The sequence below is a fragment of the Loxodonta africana genome, chromosome 14 (genome assembly GCF_030014295.1).
Source record: "Loxodonta africana isolate mLoxAfr1 chromosome 14, mLoxAfr1.hap2, whole genome shotgun sequence".
Lineage (NCBI taxonomy): Eukaryota > Metazoa > Chordata > Mammalia > Proboscidea > Elephantidae > Loxodonta > Loxodonta africana.
In genome coordinates, this window is record NC_087355.1 from 60,273,976 (window position 1) to 60,294,512 (window position 20,537).

The window sequence follows — 20,537 nt, forward strand, 5'->3', positions numbered from 1 at the left end:
TAACTGTCATCTTAACTTGCCAGTTATAATGATAATCGAAATCATATACCATAAATTAAAGAAATAAGACCAAGTAATCCTCTTAGCCAACATGTTTATTCAGCCCATCTCTTCCACTGTCCTTTTTACACTGTTCTTACAACTTGCTACAACGTTAGTCGCAATGTGTGCAGTTCTTGCTAACAACTTGTGAGGTGCACTTTGATCTATTATTCTCTTCCATTCTACTCTCTCCTCTCCATTCCATCCTTTTTTTTTTTTAAGCAAAATAGTGATTATGAATCAACAAGTTTATTTCATGCCTCATTAATGGTTTTTTATCTGAAGTTCAAGAAACAACAGACCATGTATGCTAATATATTTCAAGTTGTTTCTAGGTGAAAATTTTCCACATCTGGGAGTAAGAACCATTTAATTACTTCCTTAAGGGAAAATCATCTTGGCACTAAAATGATAACACAGAGTTACACCTTTAATATACAGATATCAAAAATTGTTATAATATTTGTTTGATAAAAATTACTTATATTTGATTCTACTATGTGCAATCGTCTTATTTTATAACACACTCTTTGAGCCACAAATTTACCAGTCTGCCAGATTTGAAGGAAAGTGGCAAAAGACTGTTATTTATACTATCCCTGACAATCCTGATATAGGCTGGACAAATTATGCCACAACGATTTTTTGTTTCTAGATCATAGCTTACCCCGTTCCTATAACTACCAGTTTATTCACCTTTTCTCTGCATATTTACAATATCGTTGAAACAATGTTATATGAAATGAAATGAAAAAGCCTTGTTCTGTGCTCTGAAAAAGAGTTCTAGAAAATACATGTCATTAAGGGGTATAAATGATTTTACTAATTGGAGTATGAAATATACCTGCTGAAAATTCTCTGACGATTTCTTTGTAAGATAATATGATAGATGCTAAATGGACAGATAGAATCTATTTGTCCCTGCATTGAGGATTTTGAATTGAATAAATTTTTTTTAGGTCATTTCTTTAGTGTATTTTATTAGCCTGTGTAAAAAAAAAGTACAGAATATTTATTTTAAAAGGAGAATAAAAGTAATAAGTTAACGAATTTGACAAATGCCTACTTGTATTCATTACCATGTTTTAATTCATTATTACAGAGTATTCTATCTTTAAAGTTAAAAAGCCAATGTCTCTGTTATACATACAGATTTTTGCAATGAGTAGAGTCACTTCCCTTTGAAATCTTAACCGTTAATACGAGGAAAGAAGATGTGACTACAGCTAAAAGCAGAAGAATGGTTTTTCTACATGGCTTGTGGTCCAAATGATGCTATTTTGTGTAAAGTCTTTCTCTTCTCATCTATCCCCTCCTTTCTTCCCTCCCTTCCTCCCACCTTCCTTCCTTTTTTTTTTTTTTACTTTACAAGCAGCCTGTTGAAATAAATTTCCTACAAAGTATAGTTTCCATAGCAACTGTAACTGTCTTTTATTTTCCCATGCACCATTTAGAATTAGTTGACAATAATAATTATAGGCCACTGTAAGATAAAACATTTGCTGTACAGCAAAGACATGTATAAAGACAGGGTTTCAAGAAAATTGTCCTGGTTTAGAGGAACCAAAATTACTTTTTAAGGAAGATTTGATTTTCTTACTCAGGGAGATAATTGAAAATTTTTCTACACACCCAGTGTGAAGTATTGAGGTGATTTTTTTGTTTAAATCAAGGAAAACTTTTCCTGCCATAATATTAAAATTACATTTGTTACTATAGATTTCTTTTTTCTGAGTGTATGTGTTTGTAGGAAACCCTGGTAGCATAGTGATTAAGAGCTATGGCCGCTAACCAAAATGTCAGCAGTTCAAATCCACCAGGCACTCCTTGGAAACCGTATGGGGTAGTTCTAGTCTGTCCTATAGGGTCGCTATGAGTCGGAATCGACTTGACAGCAAAGGGTTTGGGTTTTTTTTAAAATGTGTTTGTGTGCATGCGTATGCATGCACAGAACTTGTCAAATTGCATTTTGTTCAATTATTCTTTTTTGGGAAAAATAAAAATATATGCGTGTAAAGTGTGGGTATTTAGCAACAGAAAAATGTAGAAAATACACACGTACCATTATCTTTTATTTACCCAGCTTCTAAGGAAGGCGAAGTATGGTTTCATATAATTGGAAGAATTGTTACTCAACTGCAAAACTTGCAAAGGTGATCGGAAAGTTAATTTATTTTTTCCTGTTACTTCAGATTTGTTTGCATTGTGTTGTTGAAAGCACAATACCTCAGTGGTCTTACAAAAGTTAATATGTAAACATAAAAGCATTTTTCAGCATCATTAGATTAATAATAATAATAAAAAAGCCAAATCCACTGCTGTTGAGTTGATTCCAACTCATAGCAACCCTATAGGACAGAGTAGAACTGCCCCATAGGGTTTCCAAGGAGTGGCTGGTAAATTCGAACTATCTTTTGGTTAGCAGCCAGAGCTCTTAATCACAGTGCCCATTAAAATAGTATTGCACTGTGATTTTACTAGCTCAGAAATGAAGAAAATGGGATTTAGATTGTTTTGAAATTTCCCCCTGAAATACCATTTTATTCATGCCATTTCTTTGCTTAAGAATAAAAGTAAATAGCATGGCAACGACAATTCTGTATACCTTGACTAATTATGGTTTGCTTCGGTTCATGATATTGATGAAAGTATTTCCCAGGGTATGAAATTATTCCCTGAGGATATCACTGGCAGACTAGAATGATCTTTATAACTCTTTTAGGATGTTAAGGTATAGTAGGAGGAGATAACGTGCTTTGATGGGATGATATGAGTACTGGAGGAGGGAGCGGATGACTACTAGCTCAGTCCTGAGACCAACTGGAGCAATCAGAGCTCTGTTTCATCCCACTAATGCCCTCTTCTAAATTTCTTCTCAGGAAGAGAGGTGCCTGGGTTACATGGAGGAGCTGCTCTTGAACCTACATGGAGAAGTAGACTTTTGTAGTTCAAGGGCTGGACTGTAGTGGCCATGGAAAGGCATTGCTCAGATCCTGCTAAGGGCAGCATGATTAATAGCCTGAGCTGTTGCCCTTCTGGTTCTACTACCGTTGATGCTGGAGTTATGCTTCCAAAGGGCCATTCCCAGACAGTGACTGCACCCAATGTCTGGCAGATGTGGAACTCCTTAATGGGTGATGTTTGCTCAAGGACTTTCCATTGGCCTGGTTGAATTTTCTTAGAAATGGGTTGTAGTCAGATATTCTTCCTGTCGAATTCTCCTCTCTTCTCCTTTTCCTTCACAGTGTAAGATCTGCATCATTGTCTGAAGGTTCTCCCCACCTTCTCTGGCTTCCTCTGCTTTAGTCTTCACATGACTTTTTCCCCGATAAATTTCTAGTAATCTAATCCCATCTTGTCACCTGCTTCTCAGAGGACTTGAATTAACATAAATTACTAAACAGTAATTTAGTATTAGATCTGCTAATTATACGATGTTTACCGGACATACAAGAGTACATGTTGAGTAGGAAGTTAGATACACAAATCTGAAGATGTAGGTGAGGGGAGAGATTTAGTCTAGAGGTAGATATTTGGAAATTAACCAAGTATCCATAGTGTTTAAGTCATGAAACTGGATGAGTTAACCAATGGAACTGCATAGATAGAGAGGGAAAGAGACCTGAGTATTTAGCCCTGACTGAGCAGCAGAGTAGGATGAAAATCGGGAAGGTTTGATGGGCTGGAAGCCAAATGAAGAAAGTATTTCAAGGAGAGGTCTATAATTAACCTTGCAAAATGGTACTGATGGATCAAGTAATATGAAGTCAGAAAACCAACAACTGGATATAGAAACTGGGTGGCCATTGCTGACTTTGAGAAGAACTATCTTGGAGGAAATGTGGGGTCACTGTGAGTCAGAATCTACTTGACAGTGACACGATTGGTTTGTTTTTTTTGTAGGAGTAAAAGGCTCCCTTGAGTGGATTCAAGGCAGAATGAGCAAAAAGGCAGTGAATATAGAAATGGAGACAGAGAGGACAGAAAATCTCTAATTGATTCTATTTTTGAAAAAAAAAAAAAAAAAAGTGGGATTAAAGGGAGGTGTTTTTTCTAGAGAGAGCGAATTACCTGGCAACATTTAGAGTTCATTCGGGCAGGTTTCCTGCATGAATGTAAAGTGAGAGCAAGCAGCATGCATTGTTTTTTGTTTGTTTTTTTCTGTATTCACGATCCGCTCCAAAGGGGCAGTTACAAGTAAGCACAGGATTGTATTTAATAAGGTTGGGGATTTTACCTGTTAAATATCAGGAAGGAAGAGAGGGTCAACGAAGTGGAGGAGAATGCAAGACAGTGATTATAATATAATAGAAAGGAAGTAGGAACTAGAGGATGGTGAGTAATCCGATTATCTCATTACCCCTAAAATTGTACATGTAAGCAATTACCAATGGGCTTTATGAGTAAAGTTCTGCCCTATCTGACATTTTTCTTCCATGTATTATTTTTGCTTGGAGAAAGGTTTGGAGGTGGAGATATTTTGAAAAGGAAATCACAAATAGAAACACTAGAATCCATCATTTGCCAACTGATACCTTCTTGGGTCTGAATTGAAGGATTGATAAGATAAAGATATTAATGCTAGTATTTCCACAGAACCAGGCTTTTCATGCTAACAAAACGTATCAGTGGAATTATTTGTCAAAGTATTGAGTTTACCTGATAACGTTTTGTTTAGACAACTTGGGCCAGCATATGCAAAAGTTAGTTACAAGGTTTTAGGGAAAAGAGTAAGAATTCCATATTGACACACAGAACTGAGATATCTGCCTCAGTTAACTTCTTTGTGCACCTGATACATTATACTGCATTGCAATAAAATGATAAATACAACAGTTCATTGCACATAAGGACAAACAAAACAATAAAACATGAATATTATGTCACTTCTATTAGCTATACTGCAACAACTTCTTAAAATTTCTTTTAGATATTCCAGCATTACCTCTGTGCCCTCAAATGGCTTTTTTTCCCCCTTAATTGGTGTTCTCTAAGTAGTTTAAACATAGTCATTCCATTATTTTCTATTAGAAAAAATTAAATATTATTTGATAGAAATGATTCTTAGATTTTAAAAAATGTCAACTGCTTTAAAAATGATGGACTAGAAAATGAACAGAGTGCCTGCCTTGTTTTGTTACTTAAATTTGGTTTACATATATGTGCACTGGTTGAATGAGTACACTGATATTTTATACAGCAGTGAAGTTGACCAAGCAATTATATTTAAAAATTTCTTTTGAAATGTCCATATTTTGACAAAATTTATATATCTAACATAGCACATTTGTGGAGAATATTTTTAAAATCTTTTATGATAGGAAAATATATATATTTAAAAATTTTTTCACTTTAAAAATCTTCCAACTATTAATTGTTCTAAAGATATATGTATATATTTGTCTAATTTCTGACTATAAGGGTTGTTAACCACAACAATTCGTTAAAAGCACCATTCCACTTATAAGAATAAGCTGGTCTTTTTCTTAAGGGGTATTAAACTTCTCTATTCACAAGAAGTTGGCTTGTGAATTCCTTTGCTTGGGTCGTGTTGGAGTAATTCAATATGTACTAAAGCTTTCAGGAGTATCAATTTCAAGGTCAGGCAGATTGTAGGTCAGTCCTGGTTCTGCCACCTATTGGCTGTGTGAATTGGGACAAGTTACTTCATCTTTTAATGCCTCAGTTTTTCATGTCTCACTCCCACCCTCACTCTCCCCAACCTCGCACACACACCTAACTAGAATATTAGCTATAAGAGGGCTTCATCCTCTTAGACAAAGATTCTCTTGTGCTCAACACATAAAAGTGTGCTGAATAATTATTTGTTGAATGAACAAATATATAAAACACATCTTTATAAGAGTATAAGGATATTAATTATATAAGTTAGGGATATTTGAGGACAGAGTGGAATAATGCATGAAGAGTACAGAGCACAGTGCTGGATCAGAGAACATAACTGTTCTTATTGGGAAAGTTCTAGAGAAGCCAGGGTAAGTTTGCCCTCTGTGTCTAACCTCTAGTTCCTCTTCAGGATGTGGGTAGGATTTATACTGGGACTAGTGACTCTGCCATGCTCTAGCACTTATGAGTATGTGTTAGATGGAAAATATTTATTTAATGACAACTCATATCTCCTAAATCTTTCATAATATTTAGAACTGGAAACAAGCCAAGAGGCTTTAAGTACCTTAGCATAAAGTTTAAAACTCATGCTGTCAATAAAAATGTTTCCAGAGCTGAAGCATGTGTATCGTAAAACAGGGGGTGGTACATATGGAGTATCATTGACTTTAAGGAGCATTTAAAACATTTCTACATATCAAATTGGGATACATTTTGCAAGCAATGGCATCTTACAATTAATTGGTACCTTTCTTTCTTGGAAATTCGTAATAGGGTGTCTTGGGGTACAGTTGATGAAATATGGTATAGTCATGTATTAAAGCAGTGTTTCTCAATGTTTATTTCTCTATCATTCTCCCAAGGAATCTTTTTAAACATTTTTCCTAACTGACCACCCCATGAAATTTTAATAACACAGATACATCACATATCTGTTTATGCATTCTATGTGTATCTGTGCTTTATACATAAAAAGTTTCCCCCTCCCACCCCCAAAACCAATTTTTGTCCTTGTTGGAGCAGTATTGCCCTCATTGAGAATACATGCATTAAGGTGATACATTCCTTTTAATATTTTGTTTCTAAAATCTCCTTACTAGAATATTGGGCATGATAAAGTAGTTCCTAGCTTTATAGCTTTTGGCTTTAAATTATGTAACAGAATGTCTAGGATTTCTACTATTATTATGAAGGAATGTCAAAATGCCGTCCAAATGCCTACAAAGCTAGAACATTTGCTATTTACCCCCAACAGCCAGAAAGCTGTCCATAATATTTTTTGTTGCTGTTAAAAAGATCTTCAAGTTCATCTAGTGATGTCAATCAACCTAACATTCTCATAATGGAATAAGGCTATGAAATACTTTCAGTATATAAACTTAGAATGTTCACTATTTTATATTTACATATTCATGATGTTAAAGACAAACTCTATAGTATATCCATAAACAGACATTTTAAAGATCATCTGATTTTCATGGAGTACTGAGAAATATGATGCATATAACGCACTCAGTAGGGAGAATGTTGTTGTTAGGAGCAGTCCAGTGAATTTTGACTCATAGTGACCCCATGTGACAGAGTAGAACTGTGCCATAAGGTTTTCTAGGTTGTGATCTTATGGAAGCAGATCACCTGATTTTTCTCCCGTGGAGCTGCTGGGTAGATTTGAACCACCAACCTTGCCGTTAGCAGCTGAGCACTTAAACATTTTGCCACCAGGGCTTCTTGTGGAGAGAATGAAGATGTGTAATTCTTCAAAGGCTGTGTGCAGCTCTTATCTACCGTAGTCTTGGCAGTTTGGGGCTTTCCACCTCTAGTAGGATGTAGGGATTCAGTCTATTTGTGACCAGTGATCGGCACAGATGGAAGACAGGGACAAAATCTATGATCATTAAATCTGGGTTTAACTTGTACGAAGCTAATTGGTATGTTCAACAATGTTAACTGATAATATAAGGACTGATTTATTTATGTGAGGAATATCTTTAAATAGCAAAGTTGTTCAGCGTGTTCTTAAATGTTCACTCATCTTTACTCTGGACTCTGCAGTTTAATTTCCTTTTTTAAAATAATTAACAGTGAAAAAACTTTTAGAATAAGCGATGCATAAAAGCTTTCACTTTTCTGGATAGAGCAGAACTGCCCCACAGGGTTTACAAGGAGTGGCTGGTGGATTCAAACTTCTGACCTTATGGTTAAACAGCTGAGGTCTTAACCACTGTGCCACCAGGGCTCCTTGGTTGTATTAATAGATTATTTTTGAGAATCAAATGTGAAAGTAGATTCAATTCAATTCATCCTGAGGAAATTTGTTCGCAGTTATTATGGGGGGTGTGAAATACTCTAGTACATTAAGCAACATATCAGCAAAAATTAAGACAGATAGGGCTCAAAAAAGACTCATCAACTTATAGAGATATCATATCAGGGCTTTATCAATGGAGTTAATTTTTCATAAGCATTTATAAATAATTGAAAGTGAATTCAAAACCAGAAATCATCTCCTCCACTGCTCCTAGTACTTGCTCTTTCTCTACCCTTTAATCGAAGCATCTCCATGATACTTCGTGCATAAACATCTCTTAAGTTAACACTGATATATGAGTCAGTGGCTATATTCTTGGTAAGCTTCTTTAGCGCTTCACGCTGTCTAACTGCCGCTTCCTTGAGCTTCAAGGTGAAGTAGCAAGCAGAGAAGCGGTCATTAATAATAGCAATAGGCAAGGCCAAGACAAGGATTCCTGATAATATACACATAAAGGCCACGATTTTGCCCGTGGTAGTGTCTGGTCTAATGTCCCCATACCCCACGGTAGTCATGGATGTTGTGGCCCACCACCATGCACAAGGGACACTTGTGAAGGTTGTGTCAGGAATGCTTTGCTCAGCAAAATACTCCACAGTTGAAAATATAGAAATTCCCACAGACAGAAATAGGAGCAGTAGGCCGACCTCTTCATAACACTGGGTGATTGTCATTCCAAGTGAGCGTAAACCTGTAAGAGAACAACTGCTGTTAGTCATTGGCAGTCCTCCTCTCTCCTTCCCTCCCTCATCCATCTCTCCCTGCAGAAACATGAATTGCACACTTACTATGTCCCCAGCACTGGGCGAGATTCTGAGGGTACAAGACATTTAAGTCATAATTCCTGTCTTTCAGAAGCTCAAAGTCTAGTTGATGGGGCCAGATGGAGGATAAGCAGAAAGACAGAGTCATTCATTTGCTTAAGTATTTATTAAGTGCCTAATATTACACATATACACACACAGAGAGAATGTGTGTGAAGAAGAACGTGCCTTCAGGACCGGAGGAAGGCTAAGTAATCACCTGCGATGTGCAGATAACACAACCTTGCTTGCCACACTTGAAGGGGACTTGAAGCACTTACTGATGAAGATCAAAGACCACAGCCTTCAATATGGATTATACCTCAACATAAAGAAAACAAAAATCCTCACTACTGGAACAATAAGTAACATCATGATAAATGGAGAAAAGATTGAAGTTAAGAATTTCATTTTACTTGGATTCACAATCAGTGCCCATGGAAACAGCAGTCAAGCAATCAAATGACACATTGCACTGGGCAAATCTGCTGCAAAAGGCCTTTTTAAAGTGTTAAAAAGCAAAGATGTCACTTTAAGGACTAAGGTGAGCCTGACTCAAGCCATGGTGTTTTCAATTGCCTCAAATGCATGCGAATGCTGGACAATTAATAAGGGAGATGGAAGAATTGATGCCTTTGAATTATGCTGTTGGTGAAGAATATTGAATATACCATGCGGTCTGCGAGAACAAACAAAGCTGTCTCAGAAGTGCAGCCAGAGTGCTCCTTAGAAGCAAGGATGGTGAGACTTTGTCTCACCTACTTTGGACATGTTATGGAGGAAGCAATCCCCGGAAGACATTATGCTCAGTAAAGTAGAGGGTCAGCAAAAAAGCGGAAGACCCTCAACGAGATGGACTGACACAGTGGCTGCAACAATGGGCTCAAGCATAACAACGATTGTGAAGATGGCGCAGTGTTTAGTTCTTTTGTACATGGGGTCGTTATGAGTTGGAACTGACCAGACAGCACTTAACAACAGCAACATATATATGTACATATATAGTATGTACAAAGAGGTGACGGATGAGACTTAGAAGAAGGCAGAGGGCAAGTTATAGGAATTTTGACTTGAGCCTAAACAATGGGAGACCTTTGCGGCGCTGAACTTGTAGGGCTCTTTGCGTCAGACCTGCATTTCATTATGACACTCCAACAATTCTTTCTAATGTCTTCTTCTGTTTCACACATCTGTTTCTCTTACCCTTCTGACAAAGTTTAACACATTTGGTAGCCTCGTTATCTGAAACCCAGAGGGCGTAAAGGATGCACATGATGGGAATGAAGTACAAGCAAATTAGATATTGGGGACATGGTGACATGAGAGCATCCTACGTACATTCAAAGGTTGTCCTCAGAGATGTGTCAAGAGGGGGGATTGCTGAGCTCCCACAACACCACTGAAGTTCTAATCCTTAATGTGAAAGCCTAGGAAAACATCTTCCTAGGTACAGAGAATTTCTGCTTTCCTGTGAGGAGATAAGCCTGAATACAGAATATTCCTCCGTTACAAAGAGGTACAGGGGAGTGGAGCCACCTAGGGAACTCACTCACTTCTGAGGCATTGCTGGATTTCCCTTGCTAGTTCTGAGGATTCATTGAGCTCATGGAAGACAGACCCAATGAAACCCAATCCCATCTGTAAAAGGATGAAGCCAGCCTCCTAAGGAGATTAAGGGGAGCCCGTTATAGGACTAGGAAGGATTTGAAAGAATGGTAAGATATTCTCTGTGATGCAAGAGAGATGCTTCTAAAAGCTTACCTAGGTTTTGAAGTCACGTTAACATGATGTAACACTGGTATTTTCTCAGAAGTCCAAAGTAAGGCCTCTTAGGATCAGTCTTTACTTTTATTCATCCACTAGAGACTATTTGAAATGCATTAAAATACTAGTTGTGCTCTCATTTTGAATTTTGCTCTTCAGAATTGGGATATTCTTGAATTATTAGCCATCTATTTTGAAAGATTAATAAATATTAATTTTGAGGTTTAACCTCAAAAGAATACATTTTAGAATACCTTTTAGAAAACAGGCTTTGATGTGCCTATATTGAATTGAATTTCTTAAATAAAGTGACAATATATGAGAAGAATTATAGCATTTGTCAGGGAGGACTGTTTTCATTTCATAATGAAATATTCTAAGCAATTTTGTAAAGAAACACAAAATCCATGATCTGAATTTCTAGCATATTATAGATCACCCTGAAAACACACACATGAAATCAATGTAATTATCATGCCATTTTACAGATGAACAGACTGAGACACAGAGAGGTAGTATATCAGTACAAAGCTATGGAACTAGGATTTAAACCTAGCTGCTGGGCCCGCTATTATCCTCCTAACTGCAATTCTATAACAGCTCTCACACTTTTTTTTTATTATAATTAATACACAGGGGAATATGTCATCTATGTCTCTATTTGCTGAATGTTATGCTTAAGGTGAAATTGTCAAATATTTATGCAATTGAGCGTTCATATCCTTTCAATAAATTAAGGCTTTATGAATACTTTCCTTATATTTGCTTTAGAACTGAGAAAACCTTTGAAAAGAGGTGACATTGTGGAAATTACTATTATTTTCTTTTTGCTTTCTTTTGGGAAAAAATGTAGTCTTTACGGGGTGTTTTTAAATTGAATTCTGTGAAAAGTTTATAAATACTCAAAGAAAGCATCCCATTATATGTGTCAGAAAACAAAGAGTGTTACTTCTCAAAGTTGTTGGAAACCCCATTATCAAATCCCTGCTCTGTGAGACTAGCTAGGAAAATACACTACCAAAATTCTGTTAGGGTAAGTCCTCATTACCTCAGAGGCTGGGGGAAGCATGACTGAGGTTAATCTCTCCCTACATTTATATGGAGAGAAAACTAGCATTAATTCCTTTTAAGTTGCCAGTAAGGCATGTATCCAGGGAGAGAAGACGGGGAAACAGGAGTCTCCAGTCAACTTATTTGTATTACCATTTATTTGCATTAATATGTATTGTATTAATATGCCATCCTAGTGTGTTCCATCACTTAAAACAATATCACTTAAGAGATGGTTAAAATGTATGCTCCTGGGCCCAACCCTAATTACTAGACCCAGCTCTCTGGGGTTGGAACTCAGAATCTACATTTTACCAAGCTTGACGGGGAATTGTTATTTTCATTAAGGTCTGCCCTAAGGCAACACATCTGCACTGCAGAATGTCCAACAGCGGCAGGGCCAGTCACTGGCAACCACTGTCTTTGGTGAAGTAAGGGTCATCTTTAATGGGTCTGTATGATTTCCCCTGAAATTGACTATGATTTGTATGTATAATTGTGTGGGTGTGTGTGTGTTGTGTGGAGATTTTTCTGGGGAAAGAATTCATTAGCTTTTCAAAGGCTCTATGACATACAAAGAAGCTAAGGAATTCCTGTCACCATTTCACTCTCATGCATTCCAGCCCATCTCACTCTCATGCATTCCAGATTAGGTACAGGAAAATTCCTCAGACACTAGATAAGCATTTAATTAGTGTCTTCTGCTTTCTTCCAAAGCAAAATATTTCTACCGTGTCTTCAAAAATTATGGGGGAGGCCGTTAATGCCTGCTCATCTCTTTCTGCATAGCCAGGAAAGCCTCTGGAAGACTGGCTTTACCTTTTGCAAAAGGAATGTGTGTGGGAACACTTCCTTGGACACAGATAAGAAACTATGCCCTTAGATGTCATACATAATTTATGTGTATCTTTTCATGAATTGTTTGTGCATGTTTTATCTAGAACCTTCTGGAGACCAAAACCAAAAACCATTGCCATTGAGTCGATTCCAACTCATAGCTACCCTATAGGATGGAGTAGAACCGCCCCATAGGGTTTCTAAGGAGCACCTGGTAGATTTGAACTGCTGACCTCTTGGTTAGCAGCTGTAGCTCTTAACTACTACACCACCAGGGTTTCCTTTCTGGTGACAGAATGTCTTTAATTTCTGTACATCTTTCAGGCACTGGATTCCGATAAATTCAGGGTAACCAATGGCCAAATTGTTTCTGAATGTCTTAGGGAGATAAAGAACATGAGACGCAACTTTTCCTCTATACCTGTGATAACACCTTCAAGATTTTGTTTCCCAGCACCTTCATTTTGAATGTAAATTCAGAGTTGCTTCCCTAGTGCACTAATGCTTATAAACAATGGCAATTTACAAAGCACCAATGACATCTGAATACCTGTGGAATGTCTGCCAAGCTTTAGCATACGCAGAGCCCTGAGCAGCCTCAGAACCTGGACGATGCGCCCCACATTTTCCAGCTCCTGGGTGGTCTGGCTCCCACTCAGGCTCTCCACTAAGAGAGTGATGTAGAAGGGCAAGATGGCGAGGAGGTCTATGATGTTGGGCACTTTTCTCAGGAAGTGGCACCTGTCCCGCACACACAGGAAGCGCAGGACAAACTCCCCGGTGAACCAGCTAATGCACACATACTCCAGGATTTCCAGTAATTGCAGGTCCAGCCAGCTTAGTTCAGCTGACATCAGCGCCATGTTGATGATGGACACCACCACAAAGATGATGGAGATGACCCCAAAGATTCGGGCAGCTGTGGAAGACCCAGGTTTTTCTAGGATGTTCCAGAGCCTCTGGCGGACAGTAGGGCAAGGTCCCTGTGAGAAGTCCTGTTCACTCTCATGTTGACTCTCCTGGTCTTCTGCATCCTTCTTGAAGTCTAAAGTTTCACTCAGCTCCTTTCTCCTGAAGTATCTTTCAGAGAAGACAATTTGGTGATTAATCTAACTTTTCAAAATTTTAGAATACAGAAACAGAATAGAATTAAACTTAGTTGTGAAAGTTACGGAGTTTTCTTCCAGCAAAATGCATAAATAGTCCAGTCATATTTTATCCAGGCTATCTCCTGTTCACAGTATTCAACATTATTATCTTAAAAAAAGAAAACCATGACACTCTCTACCGAGAATTTAGACATAGCAAAAGTCTTTTGGATTACTGCATTAGTCGTTTTCTTGTAACAAGAACAGATGTTTGAGGTATGGGACTTTTTTTTTTTTTATGTAAAGAAAAGCTATTCATGAAGAAATGATAGTAACAGCAAGATAATAGCAAAGTCACCATGAAGGTCACATAAACTTTCACAGTGAAGGGACCAACTTTCTGCCTGCCATATTTAAAGCAGTTCTCCATCCAAGTTGTTCAAAGTTAGCAGCCCAGTGTTGATAAATGATGAATTCTCCACCCCCAAATCTGTATCCCTATACAAGCATCTTTTGGAGCACTGCTTTACTGACTCATTCATTCAATTACCAAGTATTTATTTCCGGCCTGACATCCCTCGCTTTATCTGTCAATTTGGTATGCGCCAACTCGAAAAAAGGGGAAAAAGTTCACTCAAATGTTGTTTTTGACGCTTTCCAACTCCCTCATCCCCTCTTCCAGCCCAGAAGTGGCCACCCCTATTCATAGGCCTGGGTTCAGAGAAAAGAACTCTAGTGGCGCTGTGGTTAAGCGTTCTGCTGCTAACAGAAAGGCCAGCGGTTGGAACCCATCAGCGGCTCCGCAGGAGAAAGATGTGGCCCTCTGCTTCCGTGAAGATCACAACTTTGGAAACCCTATGGGGCAGCTCTACTCTGTCCTATGGGGTTGCTAGGAATCGGGATCCACTCAAAGTCAACGAGTACAGTGCCGTAGGGGTTCAGGGAGGCAGTTAAAAACCTCAAAGCTTTACCTCCGCTGCCCTCCCTCTACTACGCTCATCTCTCCGCCCCGCCCCGCCCCGCCCGGCGCGCCTCACCGGTACCTGTCCCTGCAGCAGGAGTCGATGCTCAGCTCGTCGATGCCCCAGTACTGGATCTCCTGGAGGAAGGAGATGGCGCACAGCTGCTCCATGACGTGCAAGCGGCCGGTGCGGTAGTAGTGCAGGACGTAGCGGAACGCCTGCGAGCTGCGGTCGAAGAAGTACTCGTTGTCCACGGGGTTGGCGTCGTCGCAGAAGTCTAGGGGGCTGGGCACGGCGGCCAGGGCTCCCGGGCGGCGGTAGGAGGCCACCACCACCGCCAGCTTGCCCAGGCGCGTGTGCGGGAAGCAGGACAGCGCCTGCTGCGACAGCACGAAGCGGCTGCCGCCCACGTTGACCGTGAAGCAGTCCCCTAGCGCCAGGGGTTCCCCTTCGCCTTCGCTGCAGAAGACGCTCGACTCCAGCGAGGTCAGGGAGCCGCTGTCTAGCGGCGAGTCCAGCAGCGCCTGGCGGCGGGGAGGCAGCTCCATCCCGGTGGCGGCTGCCTGAGGGCACCACAAAGTTGGGAGTGCTCCGGAAGCCTGGGTCCCGTGAGGGCGGTGGCGCGGCCCCTGGTGGCGGCCGGGGTTTCCCGAGATCTGAGCTTGCGGGCTGCTTCCCACTCGCGCACCCCTCCTTTCTCCACCCCGTGCGCTCGGGTTCCCCTCGGTCCTAGGGATCTGCGAGCGCAGGGTGGCCGAGCGCGGGGGTGGGCGCAGAGGAGATGGTCAGGTATGGTCCCAGCTGGTGACAACCCCAGGGCACAGTGCCGGTCGCCGCGGCCCTCCTCAGGCGTCCGCCCCTCCTAACTTTGCAATTAAGATCCCAGCCCGGGTAGTCTATGGATTGATTGCTGAGCTATTGTGGGAAAGGGGAGAAGGAGTCGAGACTGGAGGAGGAGGGCAAGATGACTCAGAGTGAAATGCAAGGAAGGGGGATGGCAAGACTCCCACCCGCCGGGGCCCCAAACGAAAAGTTTTGAAAGCAGAAGAGGTGTTAACCCGGTCTGAGCCCCTTCCAACCTGAGGCTATGTATTTCGTTTTTTCCTGCGGCGACTTGATAGACCTCCCCGGGCGTGTTCGCTGGGGGGCATGCGCGCGTGGGGGAGGGTGCTCTGGGCGAGGGGGTGCATCCTTTGCTCCAATTCACTCTCTTTCTAGTCTGTCACTCGCGCTCCATTTTCTCCTCCACCCTCCCTCAGGTTTTGACCCCCTGGCCAAGATTGAGAGTAATTAACGATGGCCTTTTTTTTAGTTGAAGTCCAAGGGGGTCACTAAGAATTCGCGGTCACCACTGCCAGCCCCCACCGCGTTGGGTGCCCAACACGCTAAGGCACTTTGTGACCTTCCCTTTAGCCATTTCTGTGTCTACAAGTTTCCCGGGGAGCTTGCGCCCTGGGCGCGTCCCCCGACACACAGCAGAGCTCTCATTTTAGGAAAAGGGAAGGCAACAAGGCAAGGATAGAACAGGCGTGGGCTGGGGCAGGGGTTTAAATAGGAACGCCGTCTCGGGAAAGGAGGCAGCCGAGCGCCTGAGCCCAAGTGAGGCTGGAAATGTACCCACCGGGTCCCTTGGAGCGGCGCCCCCGCCCACCTGTTGGACACGGGGGCGGGTGTTAAGTTGGGCAGGGCGACTCACCTGGAGCTCCTGGCACATCTGGGCTGCGCTCAGCCGCCGCCGTCGGTTACATAGCTTTCCTTTGATCCTCCTGGTTCCGGCCTGGCCCACAGTACTTGGAGATGTCTGAGGAGGCGCTTGTTGCGGTGCCTCCCCTGCAGCCAGCTCCCGGGTCCTCGGCTCAGGCTGAGCGTGGCCGCCCCCGCCTGCACTCGCACGGAGCCACCCGCCCAGCGGATCCCAGCAACAGCAGTGGGGCGTGGCAGGAGCAGAGGGAAGTGAGGCCGGGGGAGGAAGTGAGGCGCTTGGCGACACTGAATATTATATTCATCCTGAAGACACTTCAAAAATTACAGTGTTTGGTGCCTGTTTCCCTGAATCTGCATTCTCGCAAATGCTCGAGAAGAAAGTTTTCCAGTTGGAGAAGTCTGGTAAACTCCAGGCCAGGAAAGTTATATTGTTTGTGTAGCCTCCGTTGGAGACTTTGACATTATTTCTGGCAAGCATCTTGGAATCCTGCATTTTTCAAAATCCTGCAAGATAGAATGAACTACTCCTCTCCGTTGTTTTCTTTAGGAAGTCCGAAAAGTATATATAAAGAGGATAGCAGGCAGCTCCATACTGAAGCAAGAATTTTTTCATAGACTGTCAGAAAACTTGGCTGCTAAGAGCTGGCTTTGACAACTGGTTATGGGACTTCCAGCTGTTCATTTACCTTATGGAACACAATAACTTGCTCAGCAAGATTTCAGAAGTAATAAAAACACCCAATATTTATTGGGTGTTTATGCCAGAACATTTTGTAGCCACTTTACTCATGAAATACTTTATCATAGCGACAGTATTATCAGCATTCATTATAGCCATTTTACAAAGGGGAAACTGAGGCTTAGAGAAGTTAATTGATTTGCTTAGGGTCACAGAATCCAAATTCAAGCCGAGGATATTAGATGTCAGAAGCTGCACTCAGAAACATAATGCTTAGGACATATAATTTTCATGTGATTGAAAATTTTGATTACATTTATTTTTATTTTTGCAAGTTTCTAAAAAAAGGAAACCCTTTTGAGGAGGTGTTCCCCTTAGCTTTCAGCAAATATTTAGGGAACAGGTACCAGACATGCATCTAGGTACTTTAGATACATTCATGAAGAAAATGGACAAAATTCCTGTCTTCATGAAGCTTCCATTTACCCTGTAACAATAAAAGGGCAACTTGAGTGAAAATTTTTTAAGTATAAAATTCATAGTTAAGGTTCTTTTGACAGCTATCCATTTGGTTAACTTTTGCCTCTAAAAAGGACTTTTCCTACAGGAAATATGGAGAGGTTAAAATTATCCCAGTAAATAGTTCATTGTTATGTTTACTCTCATTAGTTTTTTTAAGGCAACGTAACCAACTAGTACATAGTCAACCAGTTACAACCAGTCCCCTTACATAACCAACCAGTTCCCATGGAGTTGATTTTGACTCATGAGGACTCCACGTGTGCAAGAGTAGAGCTATGCTGCATAGAATTTTCAGTGGCTGATATTTTTCAGAAGTAGATTGCAGGCCTTTCTTCTGAGGACCCTCAAGGTGGACTCAAATATCCAAACTTTCAGTTAGCAGCCAAGCAAGTTAACCATTTGTACCTCCTGGGGACTCTTTACTTGGGGAGAGGGGGGAGAGGATTGGGGAACTCTCCCAACATCTCAGTTGTAGATTATATGGGAGTTGAAAATTGCATTTCACAGGCATGCTAAATCTATTCATGCCTTACTGTAAATAACTTTAATCAAAGTATTAGCAATAATGGTCTACCCTAGCTTTACCTGCTGTGATAAGGAAGGAGGAAACTGTCACAGAGTGAAATGGCAGCCCTAAGTGTGGAGGGCTATCTTGGACAGGTAATCACAAGTGAGCTAAAGGTGACCGAGGTTTGCGGGTCTCTTCTACCACCATCAGACCCTTGAACCTCAGTTGTAATGAGTGGTGTCCTATAAATATACTTATAAAATAACCATCCTTTAAGGGTCAGGCCCTGTAACAAGCCTCTGAATTCTCACAATGATCCCATGAAGTAAGGATCACCATTCTCAGCTACAGATTTGAACTTGGAGGCTTGAAGGCACCAAGTAAGTAGCTTTCTCACTTACATGGCAAGTATATGAAGGAGTACATGAAGGGATTCAAACTGGAATCTTTCTGATTTCAGCTCTTAACCCCTAAACCTGCTGCCGTCGAGTCAGTTCCAGAGGAGAACTGCCCTATAGTGTTTCCAAGGCTGCAGTCTTCACAGAAGCAGACTGCCACATCTTCCTCCCTCCGAATAGCTGATGGGTTCAAACCACTGACCTTTCAGTTAGCAGCCAAGCCCTGCACCACCAGGGCTCCTTTTTTCTTTTAACCACTAAGAGCCCACATTTTCAACTGTTGATTTCAATTGTGGTTAAAGCAGGAGGAGCCCTGGTGGCACAACCGTTAAGTTCCTGGCTGCTAATTAAAAGGTTGTCAGTTGGAACCCGTCCAGTGGCTCTGCAGGAAAAAGACCTGGCAATCTGCTTCTGTAAAGATCGTAGCCGAGAAAACCCTGTGGGCAGTTCTACTGTCACATGGGGTTGCTACGAGTCAGAATTGATGGCACCCAACAACAACAAAAACAATCAGCTAGAGACATGATGACTAGTCAACGAGGAGAATATAAACAGAAATGGCCCATTAAAAAACATAGAGTTCCTTGGGTCTTAAAAATTCCTGGCGTGTTTTCTGCCCTGTTCCCCTAAATGTATAGTTTCTGCTTCCTCCTTGATTGATCAGGTTTGAGTCAGAGAGCCCAATGAAGAGGGCATAAGAGATAAGATGGAAAATGACTCCATTCAAAAGATACCTCTCTTGGCCCCTGATTCTGGTCTGAGGTACACCCCAAAGTCTGTCAAGAAGTGAAAACAGAATTACTTGTAAGGGCTTGGGGGTGGTGGGGTCATGCTTTCCAATTCATTCCTACATAGCCTGGGAAGAATGTGGTTTGTCCTATAGGAGGTGGTGCAGTACTGCAATGTGAAAACTCAGCAATCTAATGACTTGGGGTCCATTTCCCTAGTCATCAGATGTTATGTTCCAGTGCTTTTCAATTAAGTCTTGCTATGAAACCGTCTACCAGATTTTGGCTTCTATCAAGTCTTCCACCTTTGAATATTGAATCTCCAGCTACACCCCGTGCTTTTAATTCTTCCAATTTTTATTAGTATTTCTAAATTTACTCATGAACAGTGTTCAAGTGTTCATGCCTAACGGTCACATTCCTATTAATAAGAATCTGGAATATTTCAGTTATGTTTTTGAATGATCAGTGAGAATGTATTTATATTCTGTTTATCTGTTATACTTGAATAATGTATTATGATGTTTTGGTAAGTTCATTAACTTTTATCTTTTATACAGATATTTTAAAATCAGTATAAAGAAATAGTTATAACTCATTCAAATATTTTTTAGGAAAACGTAAATTCATTATTAATTTATATCCAAAGTACTGCAACTTTACTTTTATTTTTGGTAATTAAATAGGAGAGATATAGTGAGTAAATAATTTTGAATAAAAAGCTTTATAGAATCCAACTTGAGTAAACTGTACCGTTTCATTTTCAACCCTCTCACTGTAAACACATGTATTTATGCTAAACTCTCTTTAAATATTTTTTAATCATTCATTAGCAATATGGACCTTATTTCGTGTAAGATATGCATGTCTTTGGCAGTATGTTTGATTCCTCAGAGATTGACAACCATATGAGCCAGCTGTAATGATGTTTAAAAAAGCCTTTGTACATGGACAAAATGACTTCATCCTCTTTCCCTTAAATGCTTTGGGGTATGTTTAAAGGTAAAATAAAATCTGGCACACTAAAGATAATTCTATCTATTCATCTTTCATGTGCCTTCTAGGTTCTTGGAATAAATTCTCCCAACTGTAAAACAGCCCACTCTAATGCAGAATTTAGCTGAATGTGGGCTTGTTCTGGATTCCTTCCAAGGGGGAGGTAATTATCTTTGGAAGTACCAAGAATTCATTTTCATAGCCTAGTCTTCTACAGAGCTCATGAGGCAGGTCGGTGATGGTTATGGTGAGGATACCAGCAATTATAATTACGGCTACCTTGGCTTACTCAATTCCTACTTTGTCTTTTGTTAGTTGTGTGATTTTAGCAAGTTTCCTAAGCCCTCTAAGTCTCCTTTTCCACACTTGTGAAATAAGGATAAAATTGTACTCAATTGTATGTTGTTTTAAGAATTAAATGAGGCAATCCATGTAAAATGTTTAGTGCAATGCCATTATTGCTGTTGTTATGTTTCAAGAATTTTTTTTTTAACTGAGCACTTACTATGTGCTAGGTACC

At 40.5% G+C, this 20,537-nt stretch overlaps 1 protein-coding gene across 1 annotated transcript; it reads right to left on the reverse strand.

Moving 5' to 3' along the window:
• Positions 1–4,076: 4,076 nt before the first annotated feature.
• KCNV1 (potassium voltage-gated channel modifier subfamily V member 1) lies at positions 4,077–16,434 on the reverse strand. The gene is made up of 4 exons (XM_010588464.3): positions 16,179–16,434; positions 14,564–15,219; positions 12,983–13,512; positions 4,077–8,669 (listed from the first exon to the last, which is right to left on the reverse strand). Exons 1-4 carry the CDS (start codon positions 16,194–16,196, stop codon positions 8,158–8,160), a joined length of 1,716 nt encoding a protein of 571 aa, XP_010586766.2. The 5' UTR covers positions 16,197–16,434; the 3' UTR covers positions 4,077–8,157.
• Positions 16,435–20,537: the final 4,103 nt, after the last annotated feature.

Excerpts from the sequence above, each read along its gene's own strand:
- KCNV1 (XM_010588464.3), bottom strand. Across the intron at positions 13,513-14,563 it reads GACTCCTGCTGCAGGGACAG|ATACTTCAGGAGAAAGGAGC; the intron begins GTACCGGTGAGG and ends CTTCTCTGAAAG. Across the intron at positions 8,670-12,982 it reads GCTTGGCAGACATTCCACAG|GTTTACGCTCACTTGGAATG; the intron begins GTATTCAGATGT and ends GTTCTCTTACAG.